The following is a 27,385-nucleotide window of genomic DNA, read 5'->3' as shown; positions in this document are numbered from 1 at the left end:
GTCTTGTCGTGGCTATGGTTTGTTACGTACCTTAGATTAGATCTCCCTTATTCTGTATTGTGGATTGCTATTGTACCTAATAAGCACTGTCGAGGATGTATTGCTCGGTTGTCAGGTTAGGTTGTTGTGCAATTGGCCTTTATCTGCCCTAAGTCATTTTAGCAAGGGTTTGGGCAGAAATGCATTCCTTCAGTTCTCAGTGATGCATTTTTTTTGGAAGTTTCAAGCAATAATTTACATTTAAATTGATCTGTAGTGAATTGGTTTTTTTCGGTCTCATTTTTTGGTACTCCTTCTGATCCATAACAAGTGTACTAAATCACCCGACACTTTATTATGAATCGGAGGGAGCATTAGTTTTCTCAGTGCGGAACTCCTATCATTGCCGACGTGCCATTCGAGGATGATACCTGGAGGGGTCAGTGATCACATTCCAGTGTTTGAATGGCATCTTCGAACGCTTTGGAGAAAAGTCATCGCTTGCAACCATGGAACTCACCATTGAACCTTTTCTGAGAAAACAACAAGTAGGCAGAGGAGTAGCATGGCCCAGCATTGTTTCTACCTGGGCATGGAATGGAAGGTGTGGCATCTCGCCGGGCTGCCATCATCCTCTTGGTCTCCACTGCGCACTCCCCGTGCTATACTCTTCGTTGCTACTCGGATGAGGCTCCGTGCCGATAATTGATGCCGTGTGATGGTTCCATCGCTGTCTGGCCCTCTTCATCGCGTCGGACAAACGCTTCCCTAACGCCTATGCGTCACGGGCGATCGAGCGCGCCTAGCCTCGCAGCAACAACCAGTTCACCCGCGATCTGCTCCTCGCACTTACGGCAATGTCGTCTGGGCCGCATAAATTCCTTCTGAGATCGACGAGAACTCAGAGCCGCCGCTCAATTTTTCAGAGCTCCCATTTACTCTGCAGATCACAGCGAACCAGCGCAGGTTCTGAATGCATGCATGCGGTGCAATGTGGCAGCTTTTCTTCAGAGCTTGAAATCGCCATGCGGCCACGAGATGGAACCGTGAACTCTATCGCCATGGGCGAGGCGATGCTTGTGCTGGGGTTTGAGACATATTTGCATATTTGCCACACTTTACATTTTCTATTGCATATTTGCCCTATAACCACCACATGTCAGTGACAAATGTGCAATTCCCCCGGGGATCTGCAACGCGTACCGGTTGCTTCTGGGAGCAGGCAAGCAGAAGCAATGTCTGCGTCGTCGCTCTAGTGGTAGACCAGTTGTTGGTACGAACAGTTTATCTCTTGGCTCTTGCCCCCTTCATCCATCGCTGCTGTCGATAGGTGAATCTGCGAACGTGTGTTGCACTGTTACGCCCTGGGCGAGGGAATCGTCTTGTGATGGATCCTTGGAGCCTTGTGCCGCGCAACTAATCAAACTCGTGGCATTTTGTTGCTGTGGGGTCTGGGAGAAGCTCGTGAATGCCGGGCGCACTGATCCTCTACCTCCGTCTTGTGTGTAGCGGCAGATCGTGTTCTTTTTTCCAGAGAATGTACCAGTAAGGAAATACACCTTACCTGGCTGCGTTCTTCCAGAAACCATGGTGCAATTCCAATTTAGAAAAATCCCCGTTATCGCTACTTTCAGGACCATGATAAGAAGTATATTTTTTCGATAAAGAGAGCTTTATTATTTGGAAAGGTTTAATTATTTCATCTAGCCTCTGTATGACTAAGATGTACACAACCACCAGTAGCGGCACTGGCGGATCTAAGATTCTAAAGAAGGGTGATCCACCGTCAATTGTTTTTTCCAAACTCAAATAGGTCAATATCAACATACTAGCATATAATTTAACATTAACACTATGGTCTTACAAATATATAATAGTTCACAGTTCAGTTTGAATTTTACATAAAATGGGTCTACATACCTTTGAAGAATCAAAGAGAAGAGTACTTTTTAAAAAATATTCGAAATGGAGAAATATCGCCTTAGCTTCTGCATCCAAAGGATGCACACAACTTGTTTATTAGATTATTCACAAAATCTTACAAGAACAATACAAAAGATCAACCTCGAAGCCACCTCACTAAACCTACAGTGGGATGAAGAGGGTGATAATACACCAACTCACATCATCCAAAAACCAAATGCCTTCCCAAACCGCCCAATAGCAGGTGAGAAGCACATCCAGTCAAGCAGACTCTCCGCGCACACCAATGCACACGCCACAGAAGTTGCTACCCCCGTATTCCTCAACTCTATCTTCAAGAGAGATCATCGCATTAACCTTGCAAGACCAGTCGTCGATGCCACCATGACGCCAGACAGCTCCACCATCCTGCACATACATCATCCCGCATCCGTCGTCGATGCTCTGCAACACCATGCCACCGAGACTCAACGCCAACAATGTGGTAGATGAATACCACTCCACCAACATCCGCCAACATCCAGCAACTGCTCCAAAAACGATGCCCCAAGATCTAGGGTTTTCCCCGAAGCAGCACGAGTGTGTAGATGCAGGCTGCGACAACGATGCCTTCAAGAAGGTTACGACGTGTAGCGCCGCCATCGCCCGCCAAGACCGGAGTTGGAGCATGGTTTTCATCAGCAGCCGCGGATCCCCACCTCGCCGAGCGTAGTGCCGATGCAAGCAGATGGAGCCTCCTTGAGCCACGACCCCCGTCCCTCAGATGCCGTATCCGCAGAGGACACCGTCGCGCCACCGCCGGCAAGATCCAGGCCTGGCAGCCTAGATCCAGCCCGCAGCGAGCCACCGCCGGCCCCCCATGCAAGCCGCCGTCGAGCCACCTTCCTCGCAGAAATCGGCCGAGCAGCCACCACGGCCCTTGCCGCCACCTGCCCGCGCCGCCCGGAGACGCGCAGCCACCACCGTCGCCCGTCGCATCACTGCAGCAGACCATGCCCGCGCCGGCACGCCGTGGCACCCGACGGACAGGCCACGCCCTGTCCTGGGGGAGACTTCCTGCGCCCCTCCACCCGAGCCAGAGGACGAGAGGACCTCGCCGCCGCCGCCGCCGACTGGGCTTTGCCCGGCCGTGCCCTAAGGCAGCGGCGAGGGAGGAGAGGGGAGGGAGGAGGGGGACCTGGAAGCGCGGGGGCGACGCAGGAGGGAGAGAACCAAGAGTACTTTTAATGGAGCCTACGCCTTATCATGACCATGAAGGTCTCAATTATATCTTCTTCGTCTACCATCACATCTTGAATTTGCTTTTCCGCCAAATCCACCGCAAGCATGGGACTGGCCGCAGGGGAATGAGATGAAAGAGAAACCTTTAGGGTGGACATCGATGACATCGTGAGACCAGACATCGGAACGATGAGGCGGACGAGGACGTAGCCTAAGCTCTTGAGTCGAACTTTTATTTGATAGATGGGCCATATGGCTATATGGTATATGGACCAATCTGAAATCCCAGGGTGGTTGGACCACCCTGACCACCCCGTGGATCCGCCCATGTGATAAAATAGAGGGTATATGAAAGCAATTTTTGCGCTAGTCAAGTGTGATGTTGCATCTTCAGTGTGCTAGAGATCTTAGCCGTAGAAGATAAAATCATTTTTTCAAAAAATTTAGGGTGGGCCACCCTGCTGCGTTTGCCCATCATAGCTGCAACAAGTCCAACAAAAGAGAAAAAAAAGGCGAAATACATCAAATCATGGAGAAACTGTAAGGCATAGACCACGTTGCCATCCATGTTAGATAAAAATATCCCTCGCAATGTTCTCCATCCGTGTAGACACCTTTATAAATAGGTTTTGATTCTCCATGTGTTGCACAAAAGGAAGAAAACTCATCCACCATATCAAGGGCCTTGTTATTTTTGTAAGCATCTTCAAGTTAGAGCTTTGACATCCATTGTTATAACGTTGCAAGACATGTTTCGGTGGATGATATGTTCTTGGTATGGATTGTACCGTCAATGTTTTTCACACTTCTCAAACACAACCAGAGCGACATGTTTTCTCCTCCTATAAAATGAAACTATGCACCTTTCTAGATTCAAAGTGTGCAGTGCATAATCAGGTGAGAACTATTTACTTAATTTTGACAAAATGTATTTTTCAAGGTTTAGCTTGGTTTGTTTTTTTAGAGAAAGAAACAAAAGCTCCAGCCTGCATCAATTAATGCACACAGCCCTTTATTAAAGATCTCAAAGTATCGAGTACGAAAGCAACAGTATAAAAAGTAAGTCATGGATCCGACAAAATTGCTACATGAATCAAGGTTTAGCTTGGTTTGTTGGAGATCGAGGAATATGTTTGGCTTGCAATTGTTATTTTCAAGATAGACTTGATGAGAACCGTGACATAGCAGGAATGGTAGTCACGAGCTGATAAGTAGCCTGCCTCCTCCTGGGTCTGAGCCTCCATGCTCTCAATATCAAGACGTGCTTACGAAATCTTCAATGAAATTAGCCGAAGGATTCTTCCCTTCGGTCTCTTTATTATTTCTAAGATAGACTTAAGAGCATCTCCAACACGCGCTGTAAAAAATCGCCAGTTTGCCGTGCGCGGGCGTTGCCGCGCAGCTCCAGCGGAGGCGGGAAAAAGGCGCGCGCTAAACTTTTTGCCGCCCGCGTGCTTTCGCGCTATCCCGCGCGGGAAACTTGCCGCGTGCGCTGCCGCCCGCGCTATAAACTGGACACGCGCGAACGCGGCCAACTTCCAACCCTCCCACGCATCCGTCTCTCTTCCCGCCTCTCTCTCTCTCTCTCCCGCGCCGCTCCGTCTCCGACCGCTCCGCCTCCGCGCGACTCCGCCGTTGACCGCTCCGCCTCGCGCGAAGATGCCTCCGCGCCGCCGCCCCGCCTCCGGCTACCACGGCGTTCGGGCGCGGCCGAGCGGCCGCTTCGACACGGAAATCCGTTCCGGCGAGGAGCGGATCCGCCTCGGCACATTTGATACGGCGCACGAGGCGGCGCGGGCGTACGACGCCGTCGCCTGGCGGCTGGGCCGCTCCCGCCGCACCATGAACTTCCACGACGTGTTCACGCGGGAGCAGGCGGAGATGGTCGTGCCGCCGCCGGTGATCACGCGCGAGCAGCAGCGCCGACATCGGGAGTTGGAGCAGCGCCTGCTCATCGCCGAGCGCGATGAGGCGCTGCGCCTCGAATGGGCACGCCGCTTCCCCGAAGACGTCGCCGCCACGGAGGCCTTCTACGCGCAGAAGGAGGAGGAGAAGGCGGCGGCGAAGGCAAAGAAGAAAGCCAGCCGCGACAAGCGCCGCGCCGAGTCCGCGGCGAGGAAGGCGGCGAGGACCGAGAAGGCGGCGAGGAAGGAGGAGGAAAAGAAGAACGGCGCAGGGCCGTCCACCATCGTCCTCTCCTCCTCCTCCTTCGAGTGGACGACGACGCCGGTGTCGGAGACGACTCAGAGCACCCACTCGTCCGACTTCGACTAGGAGTCGGACGAGTAGTTTCGATTTGTATTTTCGTTCTATATGTCGCGTTGTATCGTTGAACTTTTTAAATATATTCGTATTTTCGATCAAATTTTCATAGTTTGTTTGATTAATTTTGAAAAAAACGGTCGAATTTAGCAGTTTGTGCCGCGCGCTGCAAAATAGAGCCTCTGCCGGAGGTGCTTTTTTCCCACACTAACGCGCGCTGCAAAATGAAGCATCCGGCGAGGAAAAATTCGCTATCACGCGCGCCAGCGATATACAGCACGCCGAATCGGAGGTTTGCCGCGCCGGATTTTTACGCGCCTGTTGGAGATGCTCTAAGATACATGGCACTCGCTCACAAATCAACCACGAAATCTTCTCTAAAAATATTCTTCCCCTCCCGTCTGTTTATTTTTTCTTTTAAGATAGAGTAAGATACATGGCACTATACCTGGGCATGTGTCGGGCCGGGCCGGGCCTCGGGCCGGCCCGAGGTAAGCCCAACGCAAAAAAATACGGCCCAAGCCCGGCCCGGCCCGGCCAAATACCCACCAAGCCCGTTGGGCCGTCGGGCCGTGGGCCGGGCCGTAGTGTTAATCGCTGTTTTCGGGCTACCCAGGCCCGGCCCGGCCCGGCAGTCGGGCCAACATTTCTCGGCCCAGGCCCGAGTTTTTCGGGCCGGGCTCGGGCCGGGCCGTCGGGCCGGGCTGCCCATGGCCAGATATACATGGCACTCACTCACAAATCAATATAGAGAGCATACCGTTAATTTTCTTCCAGTTTTCGGATTGATCCAGTTTGATTTGTACGTAAAATGCATTGGTTTGTTTATGAGACGTGTGTTGACGTGCACGCTTACTAGTATTCCTTGAATTTAGGGAAGTTGAAAACTCGTTTGTCTATACGCAATATTACCACTAGTTAATCTAAACCGGATACACCATATTGCGACGGCAATAAATAATGTTCCAAAGTTTGCCAGTCTTGGAAGATCTTTTTCTTTTTCTTACATGAGTCTTGGAAGATCTCGACAGTGTGCGAAATGGAGGGTATCTACGTACGTACAACATGGCCAGGTTGTTGTTGGGGTTACCGGACCCTCCGCGAGGTTTTGTACGGTGCAAAAGGCACAAGCCAATAATTCTTTACGCCGTGCTTGGCTCCTTTGCATGCCGCCAAGATCGGGGCCAAGACGGCCAGCTTGCGATCGAGGCACCTTTTCCTCGCTTCGTAGGCCAGCTAGGACGGAGAAGACACCACACACTAGAACAAAGTGAATATGTTTGTAAAAGTGTCCTTGGGTCTGCAGATTCATCGATCGTTCCCCACCAGTCGTTAACAGCCGCAAAAGACCTAGAGCACTGGAGGCATATACACGAGCGTGGTGATAAGACGATGCAATCTGATTCAAACCAATCGAAGTTGTCCCTACATCTTAGTATTTGCGTGGGGAAACAACATGCATGTGTGTGCCAACCGTTGGACACTCGGTATTTCTGACAGGAAAAATCGATTTAAACCGTATATTTTACATGAGGGTTCCTCATTCCTATTATGGCCCTTTTAATTTGTTCTCTATTACGAATACTATGTACTTCTCAAATATTCTCCATTACATGAGGGTGCAAGGAACGGCGCGCAAGCTTCATAGCAGTTCGACGTTGGCGGTGCTTCTAAAATTGGACATAACAAAGGCTTTCGACACAGTGGACTTGGCTTTCCTTATCGAGTTTGTCAGGAAGATAGGTTTTGGAGAACGGATCCTAGCTGTCATATGTGCTCTTCTCTCCACGGCGACGACCCGTGTTTTGCTTAACGCTACACCCGTTTCACGGATTGCCAACAGGCGTGGATTGCGACAAGGGGGTCCTTTATCCCTGCAGCTCTTCATTTTGATCATGGAAGTTCTGCACTTGATGATTGAGATGGCAGCCAGTGACGGGTTGCTCACCCCATTGGCAGCGTCTGGGCTGCGTTTTCGCACTTCGATGTATGCAGACAACATAGTGACTTTCTTGCGTCCCACTGTGCTCGACTTCAGGGTCTTCTCCGCGAGTGTGTTGTATATTAGCCGTCAGGCCTTTCTTCTATGAAACGGATATGTATCTCCATGACGTATCCTTGAAATCTGGAGAGTCCACTGGTAGTGTATAATCCTACAAGTTACAATATTATTTCATACTCGACAAATTTCTAATAGGAGAAGAAGTTGATCAATTCTTACAATAATGTGGTAAATATTTGCCTGAACTGTACATAAATGTCTTACTGTATCTAAAACAAGCTCGGAGGGGGCCAACGGCCATATATTAAGAGAGAAGGTGTGAAACCACAAATTCCGCACGTGAAAGAAAGTCCCGTCCACCAGGAATCAAACCAGGGCCAACTTGGAGACGACATTGCACTCCTACTGCCAAGTCAAGGCTTGACCATAAAAAATGTCTTATCTCGCGACTTAGGATGGATGTGCATCTAGATGTACTTACCACCAATTAGCTACATGAATATATAAACTATCCCAGTAAAATATTGGCTTTAAGCAAATGTGGGCTTAGATCAGATTGACCCTCCAATGTCAATCTAGATCCACTTCATAAAAATCTATGGGCTTAAACAGTTCTACCTAGATTGGATGGAAAATCTAAATTGTTGCCTTGTTGCTAATCATAAATGGATCACTAAATGTTGGGTCTAAGAAATGGATTATATACTTGCTTCCTTAATCATTGTTACCACATTATCCAAATAATCAATTTCACCCAAGATGTCCAAATGTCCCTAAGCTGCCTAAGCAAAATGAATATTTCCCTAACCACTTATTGGGTATTCAGACTAGTTCTTCGTTCCCTATAGCTAGAATGAAAATGTAAAAAATCCACATATATGATGATGGCAAACATTCTAATCACAAAACATATTTCTTTGTCTTAGATGTTTACCTTGCAGGTAAGACGAACACTTTTATTTATTTATTTAGGACTTTGTAATATCCAATACATGATGTGAATTCTTTTATTCTTATCTTTGCACCCTTTTATCTATTTTATTTTATCATGTAATTGAAATAATTACCGAATATTGAATTTTTTAATTAAAATTTCCAATATTATTCTCAAGTCAGTCGTGATGATGATTTCATGATGACTTGTTCTTCTATTATTATAAAATTATTTAATCCATTTTTCCAAAAAAAAACCTTAAGATTAGCAAATTTCATGTCAAAATTTATTGCTCTTAATTCGACGAATTAAACCCTAACTCGCCTATTTAAGCGAGGTCTCTTTGTCAAGTGTGATCCGAAAGTTCTATATTTCCCCGGTTTTCACATGTATGAATACAACACACATACATATACACTACCCCTTCCGTTGATCTACACTATGGGACCTGACACTAGGCTCCATATATACACTGTGCTTTTTGATTGAGTATGATGTGGCTGTGATATGTAGTACATATAATTGCTGGAAATTGATAACTTCACATTGATTTGCAATTTTCCATCATATGAGCCAAAATCGACATTTTGTATGTTAATTTGCACACCCACTGTAGGTGGCACCTGTCAATAAACTGCCAGTACATATACAAGAGTAGTCCATGAGAATTCCTGAATGTGGAGTCGTGGAGAGGTGTAGACCGTACCACCTCTCTGACCCAGAAGCATCGATCTACCCCAAAGTCGTTATTTACTCCTGTCCGAGATTCATCCAAGAAACGTATTCGTTCATTTAACCGCAAAAACCAAAATCCTTCCCCCTCTCTCCCTCTCTGTAATCCATCTAGGCTTAGGGTTAGGGATCCCCTACGCTTATCTCCACAAGGAGGAAGGAGAAGGACCAGCTCCTCGCATACCTACCAGCATTGTCCGTGCGCGCCAAGTGCATCTCTTCTCTCTCTCCGGCTTGTACATTTCTCTTTCTCTCTCTCTCTCTCTCTCGCATGCAAACTCTTATCTCTCCGGCAACCAATCCTACCGCAGGAGCCGTTGCGGAGAGATCGGCGCAGGCATTGCAATGCCGACGGTGACAGCGACGGCGACGGCAGTGGCGGCATTCCCACCGCACACCTCCATCTGCTCCCTCATCTCCTTCCTCTACCACCACCTCCGCGCGCTCCTCGCCGATCCGATGCAGCTCCTAGCCACAAGACGCCGGTGCTTTGCTCTACTCGCGTCAGCCCCGCGCCGTGGTTCGTCCCACTCCCACCCGGCGTCGGCTGACGACGACGACGACGACAACGCCGTCCTCGCCGCGCTCCACGGCGCCATCGACTCGTTCCCGTCCGCCGCCGCCGACGAAGAAGGATCCAGTTCTGCGCTCGACGACGTCGAGGCGGCGCTGCAGGCTCCGGCGCTGCTTCCGGAGGACGGCCGGACGGCGGGGCGTGATAACCGGCGCGTCGCGGCGTGCGCCTACTTCTACCTCGCCCTCGTGCGCGCGGCGCAGGAGGACGCGTGGCAGACGGCCACGCACTTCCTGCAGGCGGTGCTGGTCTCCCCCGCCGCGGTGTCCGCCGGCGAGCTCGCGCCCGGCGCGCTCTGGGACGGGCTGTTCGACGGGGCCGTGCTGGCGCGCGCCGGCGGCGCCAGCGAGGAGGACGCGGCGCGCCGGGCGGCCAGGCGGTACAAGGACTGGCTCATGTACTACCGGGTCGTGGCCGCCGTGCCCGACGGCGCCGGCGCCGCATCATCGGCCGACAGTGCCGGGTGAGTGTTACGGTGTTGGTCTTTACGAACGCGGGAAACTACCAAGTTTACAGCGACAGTTATAACGGCATCTCGTACTACTGTATATTCTCCCTCCTCACTCTGTTCCATCTATACGTAAGATATGTCTGGATATATCGAAATCAGCCATAACTAATATCGAACAGAGTGAGTACTTATGTATGTACATACTCTGAGCAGTTATAATTATACGTACGCGCATACATCGGACGGACAGTACACTGACAAGGAGACGGGAAAGTGAACACTGAACATGGGGCAGTACCCTTCATGATAGGGTCGTGATGTGGTGCAGTAGGGACGTCACTTTTTCATGGAAAAGATTTTGCTACTGCAGTTTTGTCCACTGTCTCTTTCACATTCTCTTCTTTTCTCTCCATACTCTTGAATTGATGATGATTTTTCAAATATAAAGGTCTCAAGACAGTGTCTAAAGATGAAATGTCACATGCATTACTCGATGAAGTTGTAATCTTGGGTTGTGTACATAATTCTCCCCAAGTTCCTAACTTAGCTCGATGATTGTTTCGACGTGGCAACTCTTTATACTCAAAATGTAGAGAAACTGAGTTTTTCCGTGTCAAACTCAAAAACAGAGCCAAGGTAAATTGGAGTACAGGACACCAACTTGCGATTTCTGAAAAAAAGATGATTGTCAGTTTGCCTTGCTCATTCCCTTTGCCCAACCTTTTCTTTGCTTGGTTTCTGCAGACCACATTGTGCGGTCCATGGGCATTTGGGCACAAACCTGAACTTTCTCTAGCATGCTGCATGCCCTTGCGATGTGGCAAAAAGAAAAAGAAAAAAGGAGGGAGAGATCAGCGCAGGACTAATCCCTTTTCAAAAGGATTCTAAAAGGAACATGCTGACACACCTTTTTTACCAGCATGCCGTCTCCAAATCCCTGACGAGTTTCTGAAGCAAAGCCAAAGATTCTCCACTAGCAGCTTGAGACAAGCATGCACACTAAACCGTCCTGACCCACAGCTGCGTGCATGCCTACAAAACTTAACACCGTCTAGATAGATCACCCTTGAGTGCTGCTACTGCTATATATAGTTCAAACAAAACCAGTAGATGAACTCACGCTTGCATTATACTTTCCATTATTCTCTACACACCATAGTAGCAGCAGTTGTGTCTCTATTCTGAATACGCATACATCCATGGACAGGTGTCTTCAGCTAGGAAAATCTGCAAGCTCGGTCATCCCAAGATGGCGAAATGTGTCCGAGGCAAGTGTCATACTTTTGCACACATGTTTTCATATAATGCAGTGTATATACAGAAGAGTTTAGGAGTTATTTGGGAGCTGAAATGGACTTGGCATTTCTGCAGGAGAGGACAATCCAACCGTTTGGCTATGAAGAGAAGAGCATGGCCACCGTCTCAAACTTCTGCAGTTACGGTGGCTTCGCTGAGCTGAAGGATTTTCTCAGCTGTGCAGATCAAGAGTTTCAAGAAGATACTAAGGAGAGCTCTGACAGCAGGTGCCTCCATGAGATACTCGAGGAGGCCCAGTCCGACTCGCCGGTCTCCTTCTACTCACATCTTGATTCTAGTGAAGGAAGCGATGACGAGGTAAGACATCCATTCTACCACTCAGTTATAATAAATTATATTGGTGAACATAGTTTGTTATTCTCATTTTGTAGAACTAGTGCTCTTGTTTCAGTTCATTATCAGAAGAACAGCTACCAAAATTGCGATCTTAACAGTCATTATTTGAATACTCATAAACTAGTACTTCAGTTTGTGGAAAAAAAATTATACAAGGATATTTGGAAACCTACATTACCGAAAACTAGTGAAATACTTTCCTGAACTCATAAGCATGACTTGTAACATTAGTATACGGGGTAAACAGATTATGTACCTCAACTGCAAAATCTTTGATATGCTTGAGCATCCCTAGGGAATATAATTGAATTTTATTCATCTGAAGCAGGCAGCTCCCCATGAGAACGGGAGATCAGCAAAGATTATGCCCATTGATGCAGATTTCTTGTCATCTAAACTCCATGAAAGGTACTGCATTCAACTTCCATCTGATATGCTGTTGAGTATTGCTACCCTCCTAACAGACTCTTCTGTTGATTAGATCATGCCACAAGAAGAGTCTAACATGGTGCGCTTCTCCTGAAAATGCAATGATATACGCTCCTGAATCTCCACTTTACCTTGTCGACGACAGCGAGATGCAACCAAACTACATACAGACAAGCAGCTCGCACGGTTCACTGAATAATCTGTCAAAGTCGGTCTTTGATCTGCACAATGCAGACTCATACGCCATTTCCAAGTATTTTAACAAGGATGACATTGACATGCCTCCACAATGCACACCCAGGAATGATATCAGATGCTTCAGCAACTTCTCAACCAAATTCATCAAGAGAAGTGCTCTATCCGACCTAGTCTCTCGAGGAAGCATGAGTAGGAAATTCAGAGCTTTCTCAAATAGTGATGACTGGAGCGATATTACCTCGCGCTGCGGTAACAGCAGTCAGGTTGATTTCCTTGAAAGATTCGAGAAGGCAGTATCTAAACTGTTGGTCTCAGATGGGCTAGAAAGCTGCCTAGATGCTGGCTCAGAAGTCACAACTATATGGCAGCTGCTGAACCATAATTCTGAAGTGAGACACAAATCATCAGTGGGGCAAGACATTCTTGATCAACTGTTTGATAGCATTTCCACAGCAAAAAAGGAAAAAGTGATCAGAGCATCAGTATATGTTCTAGTGCTTATGATATCTGAAGATAGGAATGTAATGAGAGGCATCAAGAGGAAAGACTTCCATTTAACCAATTTAGCTACTGCACTGAAGCGAGATGTGCATGAAGCTGCCATTCTGATATATTTGTTGGATCCTTCACCTTCAGAGATTAAAAACTTGGAGCTGTTACCTTCACTTCTACATGTGGCCTGTAATTCTACCACTCAAAAATGGCCTACGTTGCTCCCCCTGACACCAACATCAGCATCAATAGCTCTCATTGAGATCTTAGTGACAGCATTCGACTATGTAACGAATAATGTCCACTTGGCCACCATCAGTTCTCCTCCTATTCTCTCTAAGCTTGTTGATGTTGCAAAGAATAACAACTTGGAAGAAGGTGTGGCCCTGGCAGCCATTCTCGTCAGGTGTGTGCGACTTGGTGGAAACTGTAAGAAGTTCTTATCACAGGCTACTCCAGTGGAACCTTTCCTTCATCTTCTCAGAAGAAAAGAGCAACGTGCCAAGTGTGCGGCGCTTGAATACTTCCATGAGATTCTTCAGATTCCTCGGTATGATACACACTCTGATAAGGTTGAATTTGTTAAATATTTGCCATAATAGCTTGTTCAACTGTGTTAACCTTCAGGTCTTCAGCAAATTCTTTGCTACAAAAAATACGACAGCTAGGAGGAATTGCCATTATGCATACACTGATGGCCTGTCTCCATCAAACTGAACCTGAACATCGGGTTTTAGCAGCTAATCTTCTCCTTCAATTGGATATGCTGGTACTCCTACCGTCCTATATAATCTAAACAATCATTTTTTGGTCCATAAAACCATGTTGTACACTAGCTGCAATAAAATTTAAGAAAATGTGGTGTTTATAAAATACCAATCCTTTTTAAATTCAGTGTTTCTCTTCTCTTCTTTCTATGTGAAATGGGGCAGAGCTCCTACCCTTGATTCCATGAAGAAGATAGCTTTTGTTTTAAAATCTATTGACAACGATGGCATTGCAGTGACCTTACATTATCTGTAATAACCGTTTAATTTCCTTCTTTTTCAGGGAGAACCAGATGGAAGGAGCGTTTTCAAAGACGAAGCAGTGGAGGTCCTATTGGAGTCTCTATCATCTCAAGAAAATTTGACTGTGCAGGCTCTAGCAGCATCTTTTCTTTCAAATCTTGGAGGGACTTATTCCTGGTCGGGAGAATCCTACACTGCTGCATGGCTCTCAAAGAAAGCAGGTCTCACCTCAATATCGCATAGAAATATGATCAGAAACATCGACTGGCTGGATACTTGTCTTCAGGTCAAGTATAAAACTATTCATTCATTTTGCCAACACAACAGGAACTAGCTTTAAAAGTGACAATTAAGAGTAAATATGATGCAGGATACAGAAATAAGCCCATGGAGCAATAGATTTGCACGAACAATTGTAAGAATAGGAGTACCAGCTATCACTACTTTGGCAAAAGGATTGCAAAGCACGGTGAAGGGAATCTCACGTGACTGCCTTGTATGCACCGCATGGCTTGGAAGTGAGCTGGCTTCCTTTGGTGAAAATGATGTAAGATATTTTGCTTGCGAGATCTTGTTGCATGACATAGTGCGCCACCTTCATCCGAGATGTGAGCTTGATGAAAAGCTTCTGGCGTGCATGTGTGTCTATAACTACACGTCTGGAAAAGGTAAGGAAGGTTTCTCATCACCGATTTTAAAAATTAAATTAGAATGGTTTGGTATTGAATTACTAGTAGTACACTGCATATTAAGATTTTGGAATGTAAAGATTAACTAGCCTAAGTGTGTGCACAAGAATGGTCAAAGCAATACTCCAAGTTATAGAGTATTCTAAGAAGTGATTTGTTTCCCTAAATTCAGGGAAGAAGAAGTTAATGAGCTTGTCAGAGAGTTCACGAGAATCTCTTAGGAGGCTTTCATCATTCACATGGATGGCTGAGGAGTTACTCCAAGTTACAGATTATTACCTCCCCAGGAGACCAGTAAGTGCTGTTAAAATTTAATTAATTTTCTCTTTATTTATTTTGTTTTCCCATTCTTTCTGGATCACAACTGATGAGCGAGATCTTGAACATTCAGTAGATTTACTTAATTTTTTTTATTGAACTTGATTTACTTATATTTATCATTTTACCATGGTGCTTTAGTCCCTTCTAATCTGAATAATGATGTGCTATATTGCAAACCTAATAAGAATGGACTCCAGTTCGCCCTTTCAAAGCTTTACTTTCACATGTATTCTAATTAACTGAAGTTGTCAGTGCAGAGTGTATCATGTGTGCATACACAAATCCTAGAGATTGGTCAACCTGGCAATGGAGCAGCAACTGCTATAACATTCTTTAGAGGGCAGCTCTTTGTTGGTTATTTCGATGGCACCATCAGGGTAATGCTATGTTCCATATCTCAGTAGACTTTCCAACTCATAAATCAACAGAAGAACACAAATGTAACATGACAATAGATAACTCATAATTGGGAAATAAACAATGATTTTCCTCAGAATTATAACCATTAAAACGACAGTATGCAACACTGTAATGTTTCCCTAATTAAAGTTCCTAATACTCGCGTTTCCTATACAGGCATGGGATATAAAAGGCCAGCGGGCAGTAATCAGCAGAGAGGTTAAAGAGCACAAGAAAGCAGTCACCTGTTTTGCACTATCAGAATCTGGAGAAAATCTCTTGAGCGGATCTGCTGACAAATCTATTCGGGTAGGTAATGCAATCAACAACAAAGGGAAATTAATAAAAATATCATTAATTACTATGCTCATTTGTACACTTCGTAGGTATGGAAAATGGCACAGCGTAAGCTTGAGTGTGTTGAGGTGATTCGAATGAAAGATGCTGTGCAGAAGTTTGGTATATATGGTGACAAAATAATTGTGCTTACACAGAAAAAGGTTCTCAAGGTGCACATTTGCTTCCTATGGTCTCAAGAATTGTGTCAATGAGTGATGGAATGTGTAGTAATAAACAATGTTTCTAACTTGAATTCCTACTACTTCCACAGTTCTCTTGTTCAGCAAGAAGTACCCAGACATTTTACAAGAGCAAGCATGTAAAGTCTCTAGCTCTTTTTCAGGGCAAAGCTTACCTCGGCTGCGGAGACTTGAGTATACAGGTTAGCTTTGTTATTACCATGACGGTAATGTCACCTAGGAACATGGAATCTGAAACATAAAACATGTCATCAGGAACTAGATGTATCAGTAGAATCGAAGATTGAGATAAGGGCACCTACAAGAAGCTGGAGAATCAGTAAGCAATCCATTAGCTCCATTGTAGTATATAAAGATTGGATGTACTGTGCTGGTTCTCAAGTGGAGGGATCTGCCATGAAGGTAATGATCAAATTTGACCTCTAGAAACTATTATACGAAAAAAAAATTCTAATCATGGTTTTATTTTTAGGACTGGAAAAAACGATGCAAGCCTGCAATGACAATGCCAATATCAAAGGGAACAAACGTAGATGCAATGGCAGTGGTGGAGGACTTCATCTACTTGACCTGCAATAAAAGCCCTAGTATCATCCAGGTGATTTTATTAATATTACTTTTTTTAAGGGTTATTAGCATCACTTTTGTTAGTATTGTTATTTCTAATTTATGGGAGATTGTATTATGCTGGTAACAATGAATGTCAGTAATCTGTATAGTACTCCCTCCGTCCTAGTTTGTAAGTCACATTTTTTGAATATCTTGACCCAATGTACTAGTTGATTGGGTCTCATTTTCTCTCTCTCATTGGTGCATGCAGCCCCTTTCTCTCTTTCATTGGTGCATTCATTCTCTTTCTCTCCCTCATTGGTGCATGCAACCCCTTTCTCTCCCTCATTAAATAAAATTATGCCTTAGAGGTGGGGGTTATGGGACAAATAGTTTTTGGGAATATGACTTACACTCTAGGACGGAGGGAGTAATAAGTAACAGGTACCCGAACACATCCTTCACTCTGATGTCTTAGATTGCAAACAAAACTTGCGAACCTGATTATGCTTGTGCTTATGCATCTGGACAGATATGGTTGAGAGAGAAGCAGCAGAAAGTTGGAAGGCTATCTGCAGGGAGCAAGATAACGAGCATCTTCGCCGCAAATGACATCATTTTCTGTGGAACTGAAACTGGGTTAATTAAGGTTAGTAGCATACCATGAATCTGGTTAAGGTGCTATTCATGTTTATCTAAAATTTGCACCGGCAATAAATGCAGCAGTAGCGTACCATGAATCTGGGAAAGGTGCTATTCATGTTTATCTAAATTTGCACCGATAATAAATGCACCCTGTTGGAATTACAGGCATGGATCCCTTTGTGAATGTCACAAAAGAGACATAACAGAACAGAACATGGATTAAATTGTAAATGCAAAGCGTGTACAAAGAACATGGAAATTAAGGAAGGCATACAGTTTGGGCGTACAAGGCACTCTCCAGCGGACACAGCATCAGAGATAGTGTTTTTCCTGCTTCGCGGTTCACAATGCCTCATATGGTCGTACCTTCAAAATGTAAATAGTGAGTGCGCCCTCCGATCCATAATAAGAGTCGGGGTTTTAGTTCAACTAAAACCCTAACACTTATTATGGATCAGAGGAAGTACGTTTTTTCTTTGAAAGGATTGTGCCTGTAAATACTTGACGCTGTCACTCCTGCGTATATTTTCATAAATTTGCGTAGCATAGTGAAACTGAAACTGGGCATTCAGGAGAAGTCCAAGGAACTGTAGAATCAAAGATCATGGCCATCAGCATTAGAGCTATAGCGTAAAAGCAGCGCATGATAAACAGTAAAAACAACACAAAGTGGAAGACTGTACCATATCGGTGAACAATCATTATTAGGATCAAGCAAGATACATCACCATCCGCCTGACGCACATCCGAAGAGAATTGGAATGGCCGCTGGTGCTACTGTGTCCATGGAAAGTCCATTTGAGGCATTCCGACGAACACCTTGCGTGTGTGCTTCCGGAGAAACGTTTCTCGGTGGCCCCTTCACTACGCACATGTATGCGCAAAACCAGATCAACCAGGGGTCAGATGGCCCGGGGTGAACTCGAGGGAAGCCATCGAGAGATGTGCTAGAAGCTTCGGGAGAAAATATGCACAGTTTGAATGGACCCCTCACACGCCGTGCTCAGAGCCCCGGACATCAATTTTCTATTTTGTGAAACGCTAGGCCCAGAGTGCACTAGTGGAAAGGTTAACGGCCCATAAAGCCTATGAGAAATGTTTTTGTTCCTCTCGAGTCTCGACCAAAAGCCTCACTGCCTTGAAAAAAGCAAAAACCGGATAGGGTGTTTCTGCACCCTTTATTTGAATTGCATTTTGAACAAATTTAAAATGTTACATAAATATAAAAATATCTTGTGTATATCTTGACATGTTACTATTAGAGATAGAATAGACCACGGACGTATGTGTCCGGGTCGTGTACGTAGTCTCCCCTCTCCCCTCAATGTATCTCCTATATAAGCAATGCATACGCAAGGGGCTCGGATTATCCGAGTAGAACCCTCCTACCTGATCAATTTACATGGTATCAGGCCGGCTCTTCCGCCGACGAAACTGATCGCTCCAAAACCTAAAAAACCCCATCCCCACCACCGCCGCCACCCCTGCTGACCTCGCCGCGATCTCATGGCTTTGCCGTCCACCGCTCCGCACGTCCACCTTGGTCAGCCTCTCTCCGACAAACTCACCCGCGCGAATTACTCTGGGCGGCGTGCCCAGATCCTACCACCAATACGCGGAGCCCGCCTCTTCGGACCGCTAGACGGATCCGATGCTGCTCCGCCGGAGTTGCTGCCTCTCGAAAATCCTGAGAAAGATCAGCCCTCCAAGACAGCTCCCAACCCGGCTTATGATTCCTGGATCTCTCGGGATCAGCTGGTTCTTGGGTATCTCCTTCAGTCAATCGGCCCGGAGGTTTTGCCTCATGTGCAAAGGATTGAGACCGCCGCCGGTGTCTGGCGTGCGGTTGAGGAGATGTTCGCCTCCCAATGTCAGACCAAGGTCACGAACCTGCGGATTCAGTTGGCGAACACAAAGAAACTTCAGATGACAACAGATGCGTTTCTCACCAAGATGCAAAGTATAGTTGATGAGTTGGCTGCTGCTGGCGAGATCATTAGCTCCAAGGAGCATGTCTCCTTCATCCTCGCTGGCCTCGGTGCGCCTTACAATGCTCTGGTTGCTGCTCTTGGCGTCGTTCCCACACAGCCTTCGCTCTCCTCCCTGTACGCCCAGCTGCGTGCTTATGATGAACGCCAGGACATGCTTGGTGGTGGCTCAGAGACGGTCTTCGAGACCTCAGCCAATGCCGCTCAGCGCCAAGGCCGTGGGAGGAACAACTACTCCAATAATCCGTCTCGCAGCGACCGTAATGATGGCTCTGACCGCCGTGATACCCGGCGTGATGATCGTCGTGATGACCGCCCTCGCCGTGACGGACGTGGTGGCGGTCGTGCTCCTGCTGGGGGTGGCCGTGGCCGAGGACGTGGCCGGCGCCGTACTACCCCCTGGGTGGATGTGATGTGTCAAATATGCAACAAAGAAGGTCATCCTGCCTGTGACTGTTGGTGGAGGTTTCAGGATGATGACGATGACACAGATGATAAGGAGGCTCATGTTGCTTCATATGGCGTTGATACCAATTGGTACCAGGATAGTGGCGCCACACATCACATCACTAGAGAACTGTTACCCTCCAAAACCCACCGACGGGCAATGGCTAAGCAACACGAAGAGCCGGGAGGCTCCCAAGGCCGCTTAGTGGACCCTGGCACCTCGCGTCGTCCCGCAAATCTTCCAGCCACGTCCCGGCGGTTGCTAGGGTGTGCCACCGACCTAGACCCGATCGGGAAGGTGTTAGAGTGCTTCGATTGTTCTCCGCATGGCAGACACGTAAACATTAAATACGAGCCCTATCGGCTCTTCAGGTTTCCCTGTGGATCGGCTCAAGGAGCCGATCGCCCCATGTTTCACGTTGGATTTACAATGGCATGGGGATCCTGCTTGATCAAAACAAAGTTAAAACGATCCACGACAGTTTAGGGTTTTCACCGCATAACCGGAACATCCTACGTGCGATCGGGCCTAGCAGCTATGGGAGATGATGCAAACTACCCCTACGAGAGGCCTAAAAACCAACATAACGTTGATTCCCGGAACATCCCTTGCAGGGACGGTGAACAACACCTAACGCACTACCGGATCGTCCGACCCCGACGATAAGGCCTAACTATGCGGATATTAAACTAATCCTGCGGAGCAAGGAGCAACTATAACGGATCGGATCTACTAAGTAACGAACAAGCAAGATGCTTGCCCTTACACCTGGATAGGTGTAAGGGCAGCTAGGTGTCGAGGGACGGCATTGCCACGCAGATATGCACGAGAAAGCATCAATGCAAGCCCCTAAACACCTAATGATAAGTAGTACTGCTCGCCATCAACAAGGCTTCAGCACGAGCAGTACAAGGTAGACGAATAAACGTATACTGCCTAGATCGCTAGATGCGATCTAGGCAGCATGGTGCTTACCCGGGAGAAACCCTCGAAGAAAGGGGTGGTGATGCGCCTGATTTGTGTTGGTTGAACGATGATTGTCCTCCTTTTCCGATAACCCTAGATACATATTTATAGTCCAAGGGACTTTCTAATTGAGGCGTGCACCTAACCGTGCACGGGCCAGACTCTATCTCTTAATCTAAATTACAATGCGATCTACTATATTACAGATACACGGGCAACTTAGCCCAAACTCTTAGCACAAGGCCGCTTCGAAGATTGTCAACACCCGGATTTTTAAGTCCGGATGCCTATTATGTCATACATCGCAATCCCAGGAATATTATTGTTGCGAGGCATAATAGTTAAGTATCACAGTCATCATTCATTACAACTCATAAAGTCTTACAAATTGGAATCACATGATCCATATTACACAAATAGTTGATCTAATGATCAACGAACTGATCAACGAACAAACACAAGTTCATAGCGGAAGCGGAAGATACAAGGACTCTATAGTCCACGAGGCCAACGCTTGACGTTAGCGGACTCCTAGTTGTTGTAGACTTCCTGCTGACCGTCCTCCTCGATCTTGCTTGCTCCTCTTCATAGTCGGCCATTTGAATAGCCAGGGACACAGCCGTGAGTACTTTATGTACTCGCAAACTAATACTAGTGTAAGTGCTAACATTTCTAGTAGTGGGGTGCTAAGCTCTAGTTTATTTGCATAAAGCCAGTTTTATTTTGCAAGTATTTACTAAAGACTTATTTATGTGCTAACTAACTCAAGTGGGAACATTAGTGTCATTCCCACAACTCTGTTGTGTTTTCAATATAATCAAGTCACCATTCACCCTTCATTTTCTCAACATGTTCAAATGCTAATACTTGGAAAGCGTATGGCCTTTCCAACCGTCACGTAACCGTGGACACGGCTATTCGAATAGGTTTACACTCTGCGAGAGGTTGCACACTTGTGCCACAACATTTGATTTCATCCGTCGGGATTTCCCCGAATCATCGTAACACGATACGCGGATCATCAACCATAACCTTTCATTTACTAACCCTAGTATGAGCACCTCTCCCCATGAGCTTGGCCTCCCGGTGAAGACCAAGCTGTCAACACTGGGAGCTGCACGGGGCTTGGCCGTACAATTCACTTCAATTCACATCATTTCTCAACAACGGAGGCAGCCTCGGCATAACCCCTATGATGTGTGTTCGGAGGGAACTCATACTAAGATACATAAACTTCTAGTTAAGCCCTTACCCATAATCGGGTATTGTGGGGGTACTCAATAATTGGAAAGGTATCGCATCCAAACCAATATTAGTTTTTAATCAAAAATCACTATCTTCTCTTGGTCATATTCACCTTCAAAATTCATTTCATAATCATTATCATCATTATTTCACCACACATGTTCCCATCTAGAGTAGTCATTTTTAATTCAGCACTAGCATCTAAGGATGAGGGGTGCTAAGTACCTTGCTTTGCTTCTAGGCTAACTTTGATACTCTTGTACTAATCTAACATTAACCCTATTGAATTATGAATCAACAGTACAAAATAACAGTAAGTAAAACTTGGAAATAAAACTGGGAATTAGGCTCATAACATAAAGTAAATGGGTGGTACTTGGCTCATGATGAGCTAGCACTTTGCAAGAGTATTATCTTGCCTTGGTTGGGAAACTGGTCAAAGTGGTCTTCTTCTCCTTGACAGTAGACCTCCTCCTCCTCTGGATACTCCTCGGTACTAGCGTCTAAAATACGAATACGGGGTACACAATCATCATACCAAACAAATTTACTAAACTAGTCACACTCATGATTTACACACCTTAAACTAGCATCACACATTATTATTTAGTTGGTGGATGTGTTTTTCTTATTAATTAAGAAAAATAATTTCCTCTCGTACTAATCTTGAATGTTACTTTGAATTATTCAGAGAAATAATTTCCTCTCATTATCTTTTTAAGATTTAATTTCTCTTATGCATAATATGTGACCTAGGTTGACCTAAGTCAACCTCTTCACACTTATCATTTTGAGAAAATGATTTAAATGGGGTGTAGTACCCCATACAAGTTAATCTTAGCATGGTAAAGATTTAATATCATCAACAAACCATATGAGATTTTTTTATGACCAGAGTCTTTACCTCATATTACATTGTTCATGACAAGATTTAAATGGAAGAAAATACTCCCATATGATTTCCTAACATTTTTGGACAATAGTTTTGACTAGAAATAGTCTTATAGTCCTTTAGTTAAACTAGGCCATGATCATACACAGTAAGCATGGCATATTTTCGTAGAAACAATTAATATAAGTGAAATGTGAACTATAGGAGTTGGAATTAACTTAAAAGCATGTTTGGTTGATTTTTAATAATTATTCTAATGCAGAAAAGTCCCTGCCTTGTTTATTTTCCTATTTTAATTCTATAATAGGTCTAGGGTTCAATCCAGTGGCATTGTATAGATAATTTCCTAAGGTTTCCAAATATATAAAGTTTGTAAAATTTGGCTGAGTAGATTTGTCTCTATTAAATTTTAAAGTTAGCATCGGATTGCATATTCTATTTATTCTGGAAAATTCGAATTTAAACGGGTGGGCTCGCGCGGGAAAACTAGGCTGGGCTGCGAGAGAGAAAAGAGTTGGGCCGGCCCACTTCGCGTCCAGCGCGAGCAGGCCGTCCGACGGCGGGGGCCACGCGTCAGTGGGACTTAACGCCCGAAGCGGTACGGGGAGAGGAGAGCCGTGCGATCAGATCGCCAATCGACGGCTGGGGTGCGTCGTCGTCGACGGCGAGAGCGGGACTTACCGGCGGCGGCAGTAGGGGGTCGGAGGGCGCCTCAGGGCACCGGCGGTCGTCGGAGAGGTGCGCCGCGTCGTTGTCGAGGACGAGGATCCCTCTGGTAGCAGCGGCGCTTCCTGGGGTGGCCTCCTGCTCCGGCGAACTCCGTGTACCGGCGGCGGCTTCGAGCTTGCGATTGGAGGCCTCCGGCGACTAATTGGTGGAATTGAGGTGGCGAGGAGAAGCTGGGAGAGGAGAGGGAGTGATCGGCGTGCTCAATTTGGTGGGAGAAGTCCTCCTTTTATAGGAGCGGGAGGTGGCCGTGGGCGGAGCGGCAGTCGTTGATGGCGCCGGCGTTCCAAGGGCGTCAAGGGGCAAGGCATGGGTGTGCAGGGTTGCTGCTGCTCTGAGGATGACGACGAGCGTGATCGTGGCCCTGGCGAGGCTCTGTGGCGCTGGCGCGCTTGATGGGAGGGCTCGGGCCATGGCGGGCTGCCGTGGATGCTCGCGTCACCTGCGGCGTTCCCGCGGGTCCTTGAGCGTGTCCAGGCGGTGCAGGGTGGTGTCACGCGTCGGCCGGCGCTGATAGCAAGGGCGGAGGTGGCGCAGAGGCTCCGGTCCAATGGTGCTCTGGCGCGTCCAGGGTTGGCGCCATGCGCGCTCTGGCGCAGCGTGTGCACGCACGGGCGTGTGCGGGCGCTCGTGTGCCGACGCGTGCGAGCTCGGTCTCGGTCAAGGGATGGCATGAGCGTGTCCGGGGAGGTGAGAGGAGAGCTGCCGGACATGGTGGTGCGTGCTGGAATCGACCGAGGTGAGGAGATGGCATGAAGTGGACATGCCATGCCACGACATGGCAAGGTGTGGTCGATTTTGGTCAAGTGGAGGGGTGACAAGAGGTGGCACTGGTGCTGCAGGGTTGAGAGAGTCTCCAGAAGTGCAGAGAGGGTCAGGTTGGACCAAGTCCAAGTTAAAAAAATTCAGTATGGGCTCAAATATAAACCCTGCCTGCAAGGTGTTCGACCAAATGGCCGAAAGAAATAAATTTTCAAATTTTGAAATTCTTTTTGGTGAGTTGTAAACATATATTAAATAGAGCATTTTGGTGGTGGTGGTGATCAAAATGGAATTGAGATGCAAAATCACATTTTGCATATGATCTTACATATGTGAATTTGTTCCAACTTTGCATGCTTCTCATTTGAAATTGGTACAGGATTTGGGGTGGTGGTTTTGGGCAAAGTTGAAGTGCTTGATGTTGTCTTGGATGAGGTGCAAAGAATTGGTCCAGGACAGAAGTGAAAAGTAAAAAGCCAGGGGCTCAAAGTGAGCATCAGGGTAAAAATGGCACATATGACCATAATCATATGTGAGCTCATATTTGCTTCAAATTTGTTTTGAATTGAGTTGGCTTGATTTGTAAGGGGTTAATAAGTGTTTAGTAACCATTTACAAGTGATGATGCAAACCAAAATGGCCTAGGTCAAGAATGGCAAGAATGGCCTAAGCCTTATGGGTATGTGAAGTTGATTTTTAGCATTTCTTTTCTATTTCACTTTTATTTGAATTTGGGTGATCAAGTGATCATTGCTAGGGTTTTAGAGTGAGAGAGAACACATAAGCAAGCATCATGGCAATTGCACACTCAAAATAATCAATAAGGTGATCTACATGCATAAACCTATATGATGAGAAAAAGTTTTTGTTAACTCTGATTTTTGGGATTCTTGAATTCTCTCTTGTCCATTTTATTGAAATTTGGGATGTTACAAACCCTTCCCCCTTACAAAAGATCTCGTCCCGAGATCGAGAGAAAACTAGGTACTAAAGAGATCGGGGTATTCTTTCTTCATGTCTTCTTCGCGTTCCCAAGTGGCTTCGTCTTCAGTGTGATTGCTCCACTGAATCTTCAAGAACTTGATACTCCTGGTGCGGGTGGTTCTGTATGCTTCCTCTAGGATGCGAATAGGCACTTCGCGGTATGTCAAGTCTGTGTTGATATCCACCGAACGATGATCTATATTCTTGAATACTTCAGTCTTTTCCGGTACTTCAAGGCACTTCCGGAGCAGTGAGATGTGAAACACATTGTGCACGGCTGCCATTTCTTCGAGGTAGTTCCGAGTTGATAGGACACTTCGCCTCGGCGACTCAGAACTTTGAAAGGTCCGACATATCGGGGTGCGAGTTTTCCTTTCAGCTGGAATCTCCGCATTCCCTTGAGGGGTGACACCTTGAGGTAGACAAAATCTCCAATCTCAAAGGTCATCTCTCGGCGTCTTTTGTCAGCGTAGCTCTTCCGTCGGGATTGCGCGGTCTTGAGGTACTCGCGGATCTTGTGCACCTTCTCTTCGGCTTCTCGAAGAACATCTGGTCCAAAGACTTGGCTTTCTCCGACTTCGACCGAGTTCGGAGGGTACGGCATTTCCTTCCGTACGGGGCTTCAAAGGGGGCCATTTGCAGGCTGGCTTGATAAGCTGTTGTTATACGAGAATTCGCATATGGCAAGCGGTCTTCCCACTTGGATCCATATTCCGGTACACGAGGCTCTCAACATATCTTCTAGTATTTGATTGACTCTCTCGGTACTGTCCGTCGGTCTGCGGGTGATAAGGCTGTGCTGAAGTTCGGACGGGTTCCTAGTCCTTCATGCACTTTCTGCCAGAATCTTGAGGTGAACTGTGATCCTCTATCTGACACAATTGACTTCGGGGTTCCGTGTAGGGCGACTATCCTTGAGATGTATAACTCAGCTAACTTTGGGCCTTGGTATGTGGTCTTGACAGGGATGAAGTGTGCAACCTTGGTCAACCTATCAATGACAACCCAAATGGAGTCATTTCCCCTGCTGGATTTGGGCAATCCTGTGATAAAGTCCATACCGACAGAATCCCATTTCCACTCAGGAATCTGTAAGGGTTGCAACAGTCCTGCGGGTCGTTGATGTTCTGCCTTGACTCGTTGACAGATATCACACTTGGCGATGTAACTTCCTATCTCTCGCTTCATTCCGTGCCACCAGAATTGTTCCTTCAGGTCTTGGTACATCTTGGTTCCTCCGGGGTGAATGGAATACGAGGTGTCGTGAGCTTCCTTCGGTATGACTTGCTTCAATTCTGAATCCGACGGTACACACGAGCGACCGTTGTACCAAAGTACTCCTTCTTCATCGATGGTGAATCCTGGTGCCTTTCTGCAGCTATCGACTCTTGATTCCGTCAATGTCGGCATTTCCCTTCCGGGCTTCTTTGATCTGTCCAATCAAAGTAGGCTGCGGTTCTATGCTTGGCTAGGTATCCTTTGCTAACTAGCTCCATTCGAAATGCTCAAACTCTTGGTGTAGGCTAGGCTGTTCCTTTGCTATCATGGAGTTTAACTGACAAGGCAGTCTACTCAGGGCATCTGCTACTACATTGGCCTTGCCGGGGTGATAGTGAATTTCCATATCATAATCCTTGATTAGCTCTAACCATCTGCGTTGCCTCATGTTCAGCTCCTTCTGGGTGAAGATATACTTCAGGCTCTTGTGATCCGAATAGATCTCGCATCGATTACCCATGAGGTAATGACGCCAAACTTGCAGGGCTAACACTACGGCTGCGAGTTCGAGGTCATGGGTTGGGTAATTACTGTTCATGCTTGCTTCAGCTTGCCGGGACGAGTATGATATCACTTTGCCTTCTTGCATCAACACACATCCAAGACCAATCTTGGACGCATCACAGTAGACATCAAATGGCTTGGTGATATCCGGCATGATCAGTATTGGGGCTGTGGTCAATCTGCTCTTGAGCTGTTGGAAACTTTGTTCACATTTGGCAGTCCATTCAAATTTCTTGTCCTTCTTCGGCGGTTGCGTCATGGGTCGGGCTATCTTTGGAAAATCCTTCAACGAATCGGCGGTAATATCCCGCTAATCCGAGAAATGCGCGGACCTCGGTCTGAGTGGTTGGGGCTTTCCATTCTGTGACAGTCTTGATCTTGGCGGGATCTACAGCAATTCCTCCTGCGGACAAGATATGTCCCAGGAATCCTACCTCCTTCAACCAAAACTCACACTTGCTGAACTTGGCATATAACTTCTGCTGCCTCAGGGTTTCTAGGATTATTTCCAGGTGTTGTTCATGTTCCTCTTCGGTTTTGGAGTAGATAAGAATGTCATCGATGAAAACAACGACAAACTTATCCAAAAA

The 27,385-nt window shown here is 46.5% G+C and overlaps 2 protein-coding genes across 2 annotated transcripts; both read left to right on the top strand.

Annotated features, from left to right (window-relative positions):
• Positions 1 to 9,398: 9,398 nt before the first annotated feature.
• On the top strand, positions 9,399 to 14,736 carry LOC124648765. The gene is made up of 9 exons (XM_047188473.1): positions 9,399 to 10,090; positions 11,286 to 11,346; positions 11,450 to 11,692; positions 12,060 to 12,139; positions 12,213 to 13,400; positions 13,478 to 13,619; positions 13,901 to 14,146; positions 14,231 to 14,407; positions 14,722 to 14,736. Exons 1-9 carry the CDS (start codon positions 9,399 to 9,401, stop codon positions 14,734 to 14,736), a joined length of 2,844 nt encoding a protein of 947 aa, XP_047044429.1.
• Positions 14,734 to 17,386, top strand: LOC124650553 (putative E3 ubiquitin-protein ligase LIN-1). Its single transcript, XM_047190063.1, has 9 exons — positions 14,734 to 14,843; positions 15,128 to 15,247; positions 15,447 to 15,578; positions 15,656 to 15,778; positions 15,880 to 15,990; positions 16,064 to 16,210; positions 16,281 to 16,406; positions 16,890 to 17,006; positions 17,168 to 17,386. Exons 1-9 carry the CDS (start codon positions 14,736 to 14,738, stop codon positions 17,183 to 17,185), a joined length of 1,002 nt encoding a protein of 333 aa, XP_047046019.1. The 5' UTR covers positions 14,734 to 14,735; the 3' UTR covers positions 17,186 to 17,386.
• Positions 17,387 to 27,385: the final 9,999 nt, after the last annotated feature.

The sequence above is a fragment of the Lolium rigidum genome, chromosome 4 (genome assembly GCF_022539505.1).
Source record: "Lolium rigidum isolate FL_2022 chromosome 4, APGP_CSIRO_Lrig_0.1, whole genome shotgun sequence".
Classification (NCBI taxonomy): Eukaryota; Viridiplantae; Streptophyta; class Magnoliopsida; order Poales; family Poaceae; genus Lolium; species Lolium rigidum.
This window is presented reverse-complemented; position numbering and strand designations above follow the sequence as displayed.